The 13,599-nt window shown below is 34.5% G+C and overlaps 1 protein-coding gene across 1 annotated transcript in view; it reads left to right on the top strand.

The window, feature by feature from the left end:
• Nucleotides 1–13,599, top strand: part of STK3 (serine/threonine kinase 3) — a 273,554-nt gene that overhangs the window by 41,815 nt on the left and 218,140 nt on the right. The window contains exons 2-3 of the mRNA XM_059394924.1: nucleotides 1,708–1,788; nucleotides 10,764–10,892. Coding sequence (XP_059250907.1) covers nucleotides 1,708–1,788; nucleotides 10,764–10,892 — 210 coding nt within the window. The remainder of the gene's footprint in view (nucleotides 1–1,707; nucleotides 1,789–10,763; nucleotides 10,893–13,599) is intronic.

Below are 13,599 nucleotides of genomic sequence, written 5' to 3'. Positions count from 1 at the left end.
GTTCATCAGGGAAATTGGCCTGTCATTTTCTTTTTTTGTATCATCTTTGGTTTTGGTATCAGGGTCATGCTGACCTTGTGGAATGTATTTGGAAGCTTTTCTTCCTCTACTGTTTCTTGTGATAATTTGAAGAGAATAGGTATTAACTATTCTTTAAATGATAGAATTCACCTGTAAAGCCATCTGGTCCTAGACCTTTATTTTTTGGTAATGTTTTGATTAAATCAGGTCAGTTTTGTTCTTAGTAATTGGTCTGTTCGGATTTTCTATGTGGGAAATGATCATTTTTAAATAGAGCTCCTTAACGGGTTTATAAAACTTTTTAAAAACCTGACCCTGCTTACCTTTATATTCTGGTCACTTTTTCTTGTATATACTGAATTTTTTTGATTCTTCATGCATGGTGCTTTATTTGTATTGAATTAATTTTGTTCTATCAAATACACTGTGCATAATCCCGCTCACCTCTTGATTCCAGTTATCTGCATATGCCATACATGTAGATGATTTTAAGAAGGCAAAACAAAATGAAAACACATTTTTTTACAGCAATCAGTCAGATAGAGTATAAAACTAAAACCTCATAAATGAAGTCAAAATACAAGTGAAAATATTTACAACTTAAACAAAGGCCAATTTATCTTATGTGCAGATAAGAAAAAGACCAAAAAAAAAAAAAAAACAGTAGTAAAATGAGCAAAGAAAATGCATAAATGGTCTAGTTTCATGATAATGTTAGAAGATACTGTTTTACTGATGATAAGAGAGATGAAGATTAAATTTATTCTGAATAACAAATTCTTAGCTAATATATGACTAATATCCAAATATATAGTTAAGAACTTTGTTGGTGGAACTGTAAAAAAGAGGCTCTCTCTTCTATTAATGGTAGGAGAATAAATTGGTACGAGCCCACTGGAGGGCAGTTTGCTAATATTATCAGTATACATATATATTTATATAACATACTGTTATAGTAGATAAAATGTAGAATGTAATCAATAACTTCAGTAATTATGTAGTTATTATAGTGATTTTGTTAGTTACATTGCATTATTTGTTATGACATACGATTATGCCTATGGTATATATACCTGTTTGTCAACATATATGCTTCTGTATTTTTTTGTGTGGGTGTATGTGTGGTCTCTGGACCTCACAGTTTCACTTCTGGGATTTTATCATGCAGATATACTGGCACATGTGTGAACTGACTTATATACACATTTATCCAGTACCGTGTTGTTTATAGTAGAAAAAGGAAACTTAGATATCCATAAATAACTGATTGGTGAGTAAGAGATGCTACATCTTTGCAATAATATAGGATATAGATGTAAGAAAGAATGAGGAAGCTTTCTATGTACTTCAACATAGGCTACATGTTGTTAAGTGAAAACAGCATAGTATTTAATAGTGTGGATAGAAAAGAGTGTGTATAGAATGCTATATTGTGTGTTAAGGGAGAGAAATAAAAATATATATTCATATTTGTATAAAGATTTCATAAGGTAATAAAACTAGTTATTTCAGGTGTTTCTGGGCAGATTAAGAAGAGATGTTGAAAGGAGCTTGTTTACCTTATTTTTAAAAAATTTATTGTTTATTTTTGAACTATGTGAACATATTGCCTCTTAAAAATAAAATAAAAAATTTTATAAAAGGTCTTAAGGAAAATATTTTCTTTCTCTTTTTTTTTCTCATTAGTAAGCTGAAAAAGCTGAGTGAAGACAGTTTGACTAAGCAGCCTGAAGAAGTTTTTGATGTATTAGAAAAACTTGGAGAAGGGTAAGTACAAAAAATACAAAAGTAGCCTTAGGTAATGATAAAAAATTCATAAAATACTATATAATCTTTCATTAGAGTATATTTTCTTAAGTTGAATAGAAGTAATATAGTGGGAAAACACCTCAACATCATAAAGGTCATATATGACATCCCCACAGCAAACATCGTATTCAGTGGTGAAAACTGAAAGCTTTTCTTCTAAGTTCAGGTGTATGATACAGATGAACACTCTCACTGCTTTTATTTAACATGGTATGGGAAGTCCTAGCTAGAGTAACTAGGAAAGAAAAAGAAATAAAAATATTGAAACTGTCTCTATTTGCTGATGTCATGATATTATATATAGAAAATCTCAATCCATCAAAAAGTTGTTAGAATTAATAAAATAAGTAATAAATGCATTATAGTTACATCAAAAAGAAGGAAATACCTAGGTTAAGTTTAACCAGAGAGGTGAAAGATCTGTTTACTGAAAACTGGAAGACGTTGATGAAGAATTTGAAGAAACAAATAAATGGAAAGATACTCTGTGCTCATAGATTGGGAAGATTCATATTGGTAAATATCACTGTTACCAAAAGCAATGTATAGATTCAGTGCAATCCCTAACAAAATACCAATGGCATTTTTCACAGAAGTAGAACAAACAGTTGTATAATTTGTCTGGAACCACAGAAGATCCCAAATAGCTAAAGCAGTTATGAGAATGCAGAATCAAGGGCACCTGGGTGGCTCAGTGGGTTAAAGCCTCTGCCTTCGGCTCAGGTCATGGTCCCAGGGTCCTGGGATCGAACCCCGCATCGGGCTCTCTGCTCTGCAGGGTGCCTGATTCCCTTCCTCTCTCTCTGCCTGCCTCTCTGCCTGCTTGTGATCTCTGTCTGTCAAATAAATAAATTAATTTTTTTAAAAAAGTGCAGAATCAAGCTGGAGGTATTATGTTCCCTGATTTCAAACTATATTATGAAATTCTGGTGATCAAAATAGTATGGTATTGGCATAAAAGCAGATACCTAGATCAATGAAACATAATAGCCCAGAAATAAACCCATGTATATATAGCCAATTAATTTAGGACAAGGGTGCCAAGAATATACAATGGAGAAAGGATAGTTTCTTTAAGAAATTATGTTGGGAAAAATGGATAGCCACATGTAAAAGAATGAAACTGGGCCTCTGTCTTATACCATACCTAAAAATCAGCTAAAAATGGATTAAAGAGGGGCATTTGGGTGGCTCAGTGGGTTAAAGCTTCTGCCTTCAGCTCAGGTCATGATCTCAGAGTCCTGGGATTGAGCCCCGCATCAGGCTCTCTGCTCAGCGGGGAGCCTGTGTCCCTCTCCGCCTACTTGTGATCTCTCTCTCTGTCAAATAAATAAATAAAATCTTTAAAAAAATGGATTAAAGACTTGAATGTAAGACCTGAAACCGAAAACTCCAAGAAGAAAACATAGGCAGTAAGCTCCTTGACGTTGGTCTTGGCATGACTTTTTGGATTTGACACCCAAAGCAAAGTCAACAAAAGCAAAACGAAACAAACAAGTGTGACCACATCAAACTAAAAAGCTTCTTCACAGTGAAGAAAACCACCAATAAAGTGAAAAAGCAGCCTCTGGAGTGGGAGAAAATACAGATACATCTGCTAAGGGGTTAATATCTAAAACGTATAAAGAACTCATACATGTTAATAGCAAAAATCCAAACATTTCCATTAAAAAATGGGTGGAGGATCTGAATAGATGTTTTTCCAAAGAATACATCCAGATGGTGAGCAGGGACATGAAACATCACTAATCATCAGGGAAATGTAAATCATAACCACAATGAGATATCACCTCACACTTGTTACAATATTAGTTATCAAAAAGACAAGAAATAATAAGTATTGGTGAGAATGTGGAGAACAGGGAACTGCTGTGCACTGTAAGAATGAACATTGGTGCAGCCACTATAGAAAACAGTATGGAAGTTCTTCAAAATATTAAAAATAGAACTATCATATGATCAAGCAATATATATATGTATGTGTATATATACACATATGTATATAAAGGAAACAAAGTCACTGTCTTGAAGAGATATTTGCACCTATGTTCACTGCACCACTGTTTACATGGAAACAATATAAGTGTTCCATTGATGGTTGAGGGGATAAAGAAAATGTGGTATATACAGATAGTCCATAACTTACATGGTTTGATTTATGAGTTTTCAACTTTATGTTGGTGTAGAAGTCATACATATTCAGTAGAAACCATATGTTGATTTTGAATTTTAATCTTTCCTGGGCTAATGATCTATAGTATGATACCCTTCTTGTTGTAGTGGGCAGCAGAAATATGCCACAGCTCTTATTTAGCCATGCAAATGAAGGTAAACAATTGATATGCAACAATTTTGTGCTCATATAGCTGTTCTGTTTTTCACTTTCAGCACAGTATTCAACAAATTGTATGAAGTATTCAATACTTTATTATAAAATGAGCCTTGTGTTAGACGATTTTGCCCAAGTATAGGCTGGTGTTAAGTGTTCTGAGCACATTTAAGATGGGCTAGATTAAGCTACCTGTTCAGTAGATTAAATGTATTAAATGCATTTCTTTCTTGTGATATTTTGAATTTATTATGGATTTAGCAAGACATAACTTTTATAAATCAGGGAAGATTTATATATATAGTGGAATATTATTCAGTCATAAAAGGGCAATATGCTAAATGAAATAAGTCATAGTAAAATTCTGTATGATATCACTTATGTGTAGAATCTAAGAAGCCAAACTCATAGAAACAGAGAACAAATTGGTGGTTGCCAGAGTGGTGATAATGGGGAGTGGAGGAAATGGGTGAAATTAGTCAAAGGGTATAAACTTCTAGTTACAAGATAAATTAGTTCCAAGGATGTACATGTATAACATGGTGACTCGGTTAATAATAGTATGTTAAATATTTTAATGTGGCTAAGAGAGTAGGTCTTAAAAGTTCTCATCATAAGAAAAACTTTTTTTCTGTTTGCTAGTAGGTGTCAACTAAACTCATGGTAGTCATTTTCTAGTATATACATAAATCATTTTGTTGTACACCTTAAACTAATAAATGTTATATGTCAGATTATCTCAGTAAAAGTGGAAAGAAAAAAGAATAGTAGTAATAATTAATATTACTTTGTAGCAGTCAGTATGGATTTAAAAAGACTGGATTGTGTTAGATCTGGTAATAGTGTTTTTCAGCTAAGTAGTATGTATATATATATATATCCTACTTCTTATATATACTACTATTATAAATATATGTATATATATAAAGAAAGGCAGGAAATGTGTTATAAAGTGATTCACAAGAAGTTTATGAGTTCATTCTGTGTGGTATTCTTATTAATAAGCTTGAAAGATCTTGACTTTTTAGGCAAATGAACATAAGGGCATCTTTTAGGACATTGGGACTCATTTTACTTGGGAAAAAATGAATAATAGATTTAAATAGAGTGTCTCAGTGAGATAGGAATAGTTGATAAAATTTTAAAATATAATTTAAAATAAATTGTGAATATGAATTTTAAATGTTTCATTTTTACACATAGGGGCATTTAATAAAATGACAGAGTATACAAGAACATTCAAAACAATAAAAGGCATAAAACAATTAGAATGGTGTAAACCAACAAGAACAAGGAAAAAGAGAAGCAAAAGTGTGAAGTAATAAGCTGAACATAAATTGGAAGGAAAATAATGAAATAATATTTTTCACTAAATGTCAGCTCTCCCATTAAGGGCTCCTGGGTGGAACAGTCTGTTGGGCATCTGACTCTTGGTTTTGGGATCTCAGGGTCATGAGACCAGGCCCCCGTAGGGCTCTGTGCTTAGCATGGAGTCCGCTTGGAGTTTCTCTTTCCCTCTCCCTTTGCTCCTCCCCCTGCACTCTCTCACTCTCTCAAATAAGTGGCTAAATCTTAAGAAAAAGAAACAAAGAAAAATTAGTAGGGTCGATTAAAATGCAAAATCTAACAATATGCTATTTATAAAAGACGTGTGTAATACAAAGGGTAGAAATGTAGGGACATTTCCTACTAGAGATACTAGATAAGAAAGATAATCATACAAATAAAAATAAAAAGAAATAGGAGTAGCAATATTTATATCCAGTAAATTAGTTAAAATTAAAAGATCTCAAGTGAATAAAGAGGGGTTAATATCCAAATAAAGAATAAATAGGGTCATAAGATAATGACTTAAAAGATAATTTATATGAAATACATAAATGTTAGTCACCAGGACAGTTAAATTTGTGAAGGAAAGCTATTAGAAATGTCAGGAGAATCTAATAAGAGTTTATTCAGATGGGAGATTTTCATATATTGCTTTCAGAGTTGGATAAGATTAACAGAAAAAAAAAAGGACAAAGAGGGTATAAATGTTATAATTGATAAACTTGATTATATATATGTATATCTATAACTACACATATTTTGGCATTCCTTTTTTGGTATGTTCATGGAGCATTGATTAATGAGTTCTAGAAAAAGATTTTGCATGTCACATTTTTGATTATAGTCTTAAATGAGAAAGGTAATTACAATATGATAAAATCCATACTTATTGGAAATTAGGACACATAATCTGAGGTAACCTATAGACTGAGGAGGAAATTACTAATTGTTTAGAAAATGAAAAAGAAATAAATCATACCAATATCTGTGCAATCCACAGAAGCTATAATTAGGGGGAAATATTTACTCTTAAATAACTTCATCACTAAAAAAGAAAGACCAAAAGAAAAGAACTTAGTGCTTATAAATGAACTTAGAAAAATAGTAAAATGTACCCAAAAATTAGGAAGAGAAAATTCATAAAAGAAGAATTTAAAATTAATGAAATGGAAAATAAAATTTAAACATGGTAAATACAAAAGCAGTTTCTTTTGAGCAGATCAATAAAATAGTTAAACCTCTTCTGATTTTGACTAAAGAAAAAACTTAAGAGACCACTATATGCTGCTCTAATGATGACTCATTTAGTAATTGAAAAGTTGATGCTTTCCTAATAAAACTTAAATTGTATAAATTGACCCCCAAAGAAGTTAAAACTTAAGTAGAACAATTATCATGGAAAAGATAGAAGGACAGTTAGATATCTGTCTTTGAATTAAAAGGATCTGTCTATGAATTTCGAGGTGCCTGGGTGGCTCAGTTGGTTAAGCATCCTTAAATCTTGATTTTGACTTAGGTCATGATTTCAGGGTCATGAGATTGAGCCCCATAATGGGCTCAGTGGGAAGCCTGCTGGAGATTCTCTTTCTCCCTCTCCCTGTGCCCCTTCCCCTGGTTGTGTGTGTGCACACACACTCTCTCAAATAAATAAATAAATCTTAAAAAAACAAAAAGATACCAGCTCATAGCACCAGTATTCACAAGAGCCCAGTGTGGAAAAGTCAATCAACGGGTGAATGGATAAAGTGTGATATATCTGGACAATGGAATAATATTTAGCCATTATATGAATGAAGTACTGACACATGATACAGAATGGATGAACCTTGAGAAAATTCTGTTTAGTGAAAGAAGCCAGACACAAAAAGTTATATTATTACATGATTCCATTTATATGAAGAATCCAGAATAAATGTATCCATAGAGACAAGAAAGCAGGTTCCAAATGATTTGGAACTAAAAAGAGGTAATTGTTCTACAACATTGAGAATGCCTAAATGCCACTGAATTGTATACTTTAAAGTGCTTTAAAATGGTGAATTTTATGTTATATGCATTTTACCAAGAAAAAAACCAGCTAAGTCTTTTAGGATGCATCATCGCAGTTATTTTTATGAAGCCAGAATAACTTTGATATCCAGACCTAGATGTATGAAAAGAAAATTCAGCCTTACTTGGGTGCCCATGATGATTACCATGCCCTTTTTATCTCTGGTGGAAAGATGCTGCTAGTTCTTTGCACTGCCTTATGGTTCTCATCATTCATTAAAATTGAGGAGTCAATTGCACTGTTGGCTTCCCTGACCTGCACTGCAGAATGTCCAGTAGTGCTAGGAAAGGGAGTATCCTCTGGATCCTCAGTGAAGATAGTTAGGGGTTTGGTGAGCAATGATGTATCCATTACAGTATTCCATCTCCTTGAACCTTTGATCTCCTTCCTCTAATGTATACCAAGGATCAGTGGCATTTCTACATAGGTCACTGTAGAGTCCAGGTTTCAGATAACTAGCTGGGCATACTGTGAGGGACACTCCCAACTGTTTGAGATAACACAGAGTCTGGAATTTCTGGTCTTGCATCCCTATCAGTGAATTCCTTTCTCACTGGAAATCTTGGAATCCATTCCCACATATATTCTTTAGAATTTGGTGATAAAAGCTGACAAAATCTTATAACTTTTTTGGTATGAATAGTAGGTGTTCTTGCATCAGATTTTCTATTCATTCTCCTGGTATCTGGGGATTTGAGCGTAGTTCTAGGACTGGAGGCAATGCAAGGTGGTGGAGGAGGGTTTACATTCATTCTCCTGAAAAGTGACTGCCTCAGGTGAGGTCATTATGGAATTTTCAGGCATTGTGAGGCTCATCTTCTTGGACTGGGGAATAGGGTTGCTTTTGTTGGCAAGGGATGCTTATAGGACTTGGGGGTTTCAGGGTATTCAGATTAATAAACATCTACTTAAATGTCCCATTACCAATTCTCTGGGTACCTCTCTTTATAGTTAAAAGCCTAACTTTAACAGAATAGAGCTGGAGATGTGAATTTAGCTTGCAGTATAATTCAGCTTCCAGCTTAGATTAGACCTTAAGCTTGTTTTTGGAAGTCTCAGCCCTGTGCCTATAAGAATTAAGAAACTCAGTGGAGAGCCTGCTTCTCCCTCTCCCTCTGCCTGCTGCTCTGCTTACTTGTGCTCTCTCTCCATCTCTCTAATAAATAAATCTTTTACAAAATTAAAAAAAAAATCTTTGGGGTCATTCAGAAGTTTTCTGTTTCTCAGTCTTGAGCTGGAAGTTTAAGCTCTGAGTTTGTTATATTTGTTACATAACTTTTCTGGTGTAGGCCAGAGCAGCTAGCCTGTTCTATAGTATTTGTACCTTTATTTTCACCATAGCATTCCTTTTTTAAAATTTATTTTTTAAAGATTTTATTTATTTATTTGACAGCCCGAGTGAGAATGAGCACAGGCAAGGGGAGTGGGAGAGGGAGAAACAGGCTTCCTGCTCCCCACTGAGTACTCTGTGTACCGTGGATATGGAGAGTTTATTATAAAATTAGGAGCTCAGGTGACTTATGGAAGGGCCACAGAAGAAAAGGTCATGAAATCTGCTGCTGAAGGTTGCGGAGAAGCCAACAGTGAGTATGTCAGCCTGAAACACTGAAGTGGTGTTTCTTAAAAGCTCACTGGGGGTCTGCTGGAATCCTCGAGTCTTTGCGAAGCTCCCGCCAACTATCTCATTCTATAGCAGCAAATGTGGTGGTTATCAAAAGCTCAGCAGGAGGCCTTTATGTCTGTCATCCACCAGTTCATCTGCTACAACCACATCTGAAGAATGATGGTTCTCCTTAACTTTTTGCCATTGAGATTTCATGCATATTCTTCTTATTGTCAGACTCTTAACTAGGATCCATTCAGGGAAAGGAATCTTCTCTTTTGCTGTGATGAGACTTTAGAAAGGAGTGATGGTGTTGCTTACTTCATGAGAGAGAATCCAGCACTGAATTCTTTACTGACTTTTGAGGGAATACACACACACACACACACACACACACACAGGTTTATATACATACATATGTATACTTAAACACATGACTTTTAAGGGGATATATGTGTGTGTGTTTATGTGTATAAATCAGGACTATACACACAGTATCTCTGAGTATCAAACTAAATTACTTTGGAAAGCTTAAAGAACAGGATGGATAAAATTCATTTTGTTAAGGTAGCTGTTTTATTACTGATTTTTCACTTATTTTAAGCGATTATAAATGTGAAAGTAATTTTGCATGGTTTTCTAATATTAGGAAACATTCCATGTCTTCCAATGGCTTGCTCTTCTTTCTCTTCTGTAGAAATGATTTAGTGAGAAGTATATGATCCTTGGAATCCTTATATGTTTAAATTCTGTCCTTGTTTGTTTCCACTATCGAATCTCTGTTTCCTCATCATAGAAAATGGTGATGGATATTTGTGTTGAGAGAGTTGAATTTGATAACGCACATAAAACACCAATCCTGGTATCTGGCTGACAGAACTGTAAGTGCTAGCACGGTTTACTTTGTCTTCTAATTCATACCAAAGTATACAACATGGCTTCTCTCTCTCATTGTTTCTGCTTTCTAAAAACACATAAATATTTACTTGGCAAAGTTTCAAGAGCTGTAGCAGAGACACTTTTTGGGCAAGTGGAAGTTAGATCCCATTACTCATTTTATTTACCTGTCATCATGTGGTCTTGCTCTTGAGGAGGAGAAGGAGTGTTTGAGAAGATCTTGGATGTGTGACTTAGGAGAACCACATTCCTTGCTTCTCTAACTTTGGTAGGATGTGGTCCTCAGCTGAGGGTTTCATGTGCTTTTATGTAGTCTGAACAGGCCTGGGACTTTGATATTCTGGGGATGATTTTGCTTAAGGTGAGATAAGCCTTTTGTGCTAACTTGAGACTTTGGCTGTTTTTATTCTACATTTCATTCTTTTAATTTTCATTTATATCTTCTTAATGCTGCATTTGTTTGAGTTGACAAACCGTAAGTCTGTTTCTTTCATTCATAAGAAAAGAGCAAATCTTTATATATTAACGTTTTGATTTTAGTAGATTTTAAGTATATATTTGAAGCATTAAAGCTAAGGTATAATTCACTTTTCTTATTTGTTTACTTCGATTTATCACCGTTAAGTGTTTTAAATTGGAAACGACTACATGCAAAAACTTGTAGATTTTTCTTTAATACTTATGATGTTTGAAAGGAAAAAAATAAATGTCTTGGTTTCTTTTAGGTCTTATGGAAGTGTATTTAAAGCAATACATAAGGAATCTGGTCAAGTTGTTGCAATTAAACAAGTACCTGTTGAGTCAGATCTTCAGGAAATAATCAAAGAAATTTCCATAATGCAACAATGTGACAGGTATGAAGAGATTTTCTTTCTTTATTTACCTTCATTTTGATGAATTTTGCTAATAATATATAAGAAAATATATTTTTTTGTCATCTGGTTAGTTTTCTGACTTTGAATCTGAACTGAGACTAACCCTTCATGAAGATGAGGATAGTTTTGGAAGGTTGTCTTTAGGACTAAAGCAGAAATGATGTTTTAAAGCAACATGCAGTGATAGAAAGCACTCAAGCTGTTTTCCCATTTTGGGGGCACATTTATGGGTGAAAATTATTTTTTGATGTTAAGGGGGGGTCATTTAACAGTCTTTTTTATATAACTGTTTCTACTAATTAAACACAGCCATGTTTCATGTAACTCTAATTCATTCAACAAACATTTACTGAGCTTTCCCAGTGGGCCAGATACTGTACCAGGATCTAGGAATACCAAGAGAACTAAGATACTGTTTTTCTTCTTGAGGAGCTGCTAACCTAATTGGGAAGACAGATCCTTAAAGAAATAGCTGTGCCATAGCACAGTTGCTCTGCTGACTGTTTGCAAGGGGTAATGTGAGAGCTGTGAGGCAGGGCATCTCCCTCAGCCAGGAGTTACGAAGTCCGGCATGCTGAGGAAGAGTTTATTAAAATTGGGTAAAGAAATGGAGGGACCAGAGAGAGTAAAGAGAATTACAGGTAGAGAGGTGAAACAGCACACTGGTATGTGCTGTTCTGACAAGGTTTAGAATTACTAGAGTGGAAGGTGTGAGACGGAGTTTAGTGTGAAATGATTTGGGATAGGTAAATAGAGCTGATCATGAAGGGTCTTTTATGTCCTATTAAATAGCCAGGTCAGGGATGCAGAGTTTATACATTAAGACTATGTTTAGCCTCTAGTTACTTGATTGAAAAGAGATTTTGTTACTCTCTCTTTATAGAAAGTCTACAGGTAGCAGCGACAAAGTGACAACTGTCTAAGGCTTCTTTTCTCACACTGTGCTGTCCTTATTAAGGCCTGCCCATGCTTATTGTCTCATGGTTGGAAGAAGGCTACTCTTGCTCCAGCCTTATGTTTATGTTCCAGGCAGGAGGAAAAGGGAAAAAGCAGTCAAGGGCTTTCTCAAAAACCCTCAGCTTATGTTTTATTCATTAAAATTGATTGAGTCACATGGTGTCTTATAGCTGATGACTTAGGGGATCTGGACACATTGTCACCCCTAATCGAATCAGGGCCCCGTTAGTAAGAGATCTATGAAAAACTTTCCTTTCCAAAAGTGTATAGAATCCATATATTACATGTCCTTTGGCTAATGAGGTGACTGAATAGTCCTAGAGGAACTTTGTTTCTTGAGTTTGTTCAGTTTTGCTTTTCTTTATTGTATGCTATATATTTAGATTATATTATGTATTTTTTATAAAGATTGTATACCTGGAAATTCAAGTGGTTATAGAAAAAAAAAATTACACATTCATCAGCTCCCAGATCAAAATATGTCATTCCGAGATTTTCCCAGACCTTGCTGTTAATTTGGTTAATTTGATAAGAATGTGGTTCTCACAGTTTGATGTAGAAAAAGAAAGACTGAGAGAGAGTAATGTTAGACCTATCAGGTACTTAATATTTGTGTGTTGTTGTTATTACTTTGTTATTATCACTAAATGTACTTTAGGGACTGGTGTTGTCCTCTAGAGATTTTAATTGAGTGTGCTCTAGGAAAGGCAGAGTCTCAAATACTACTTACTATACATGTCTTCCTCTGACCTTGGTTTGTCTTGAAACCTATCAGCTCTTGCTCACATTTCTTTCTCAGCTTCCTATTCATTCACCTTCCTTTCATTTTTGACTCCTCCAACTCATTTTCTGCCCTGAAGCTAGAGTGATCACTCTAAAATGCAAACCTAAAGAGGTCATTCTCAGTTTAAATCCTTAAATGTCCTGTTGCCTGGAAAGATCCAATATCCCAAGGATGGCATATATTTATGCTTATGCTTCCAGTCTTCTCTTTTACCTGTGTTTCTCTTTTAATCACATGTTTACTTGCATTCTGTATCAACTGACTTAAATTCTGTGAATTTGGGATTATATTTTACGAAGTGCCTTTGGACCTTGCCATGTAGTGGTTATTCAAATACAGCTATTACTGATTCTTGTCTGGGTGACTCAACTGGACCATATCCAGAAGGGACTTTACATTTAACATTCTTAGATCAAATTTTTAATTGTTGCAGGTAAGCCTCTCAAATTCCTGCTCTATTCAGGGCATCATCATCTACGTAGTCTTTCCATAACAAAACTGAGAGTTGTCTTTGTTTCTTTTCCTGGTACTTCTGATGACACTGTGTTTTAGATTCTCCTTCTGCAATGTCTTCACTATCTTTATCCCTCCTTTCATTCCCTGAAAAAAGGAATCCTATTTCTTACCACATATGTAATGCCTAGCACTGTACTTTTTTATTGATTGAGTGTGAATGGATATGGTATGTATATGGAATATGGAAGAGCATTTATAGGTTGAGGAAACTATAGGGAAAACTGTTCCTTGTTCTTGTTACAAAGGAAAGGAAAGGGAAGGAAGAGGAAAGAATAAAAGGGGAAGAAGACGTGAATGTGTTTTAAGAAATTTTGTACCACTTTATAGCAGAATGCTTTGTAGGTAGTAGGGATGTCTCAAGTATTTGTTGAATGAAATGAGTAGATGGATGAAACAGTTAATGGTAAAAAATGATTTATGCCTTTTGGA

Source organism: Mustela nigripes, chromosome 3 (assembly GCF_022355385.1).
Source record: "Mustela nigripes isolate SB6536 chromosome 3, MUSNIG.SB6536, whole genome shotgun sequence".
NCBI classification, from domain to species: Eukaryota; Metazoa; Chordata; class Mammalia; order Carnivora; family Mustelidae; genus Mustela; species Mustela nigripes.
Note: the sequence above shows the minus strand (reverse complement) of the source record. Positions and strands in the feature narration are given on the sequence as shown.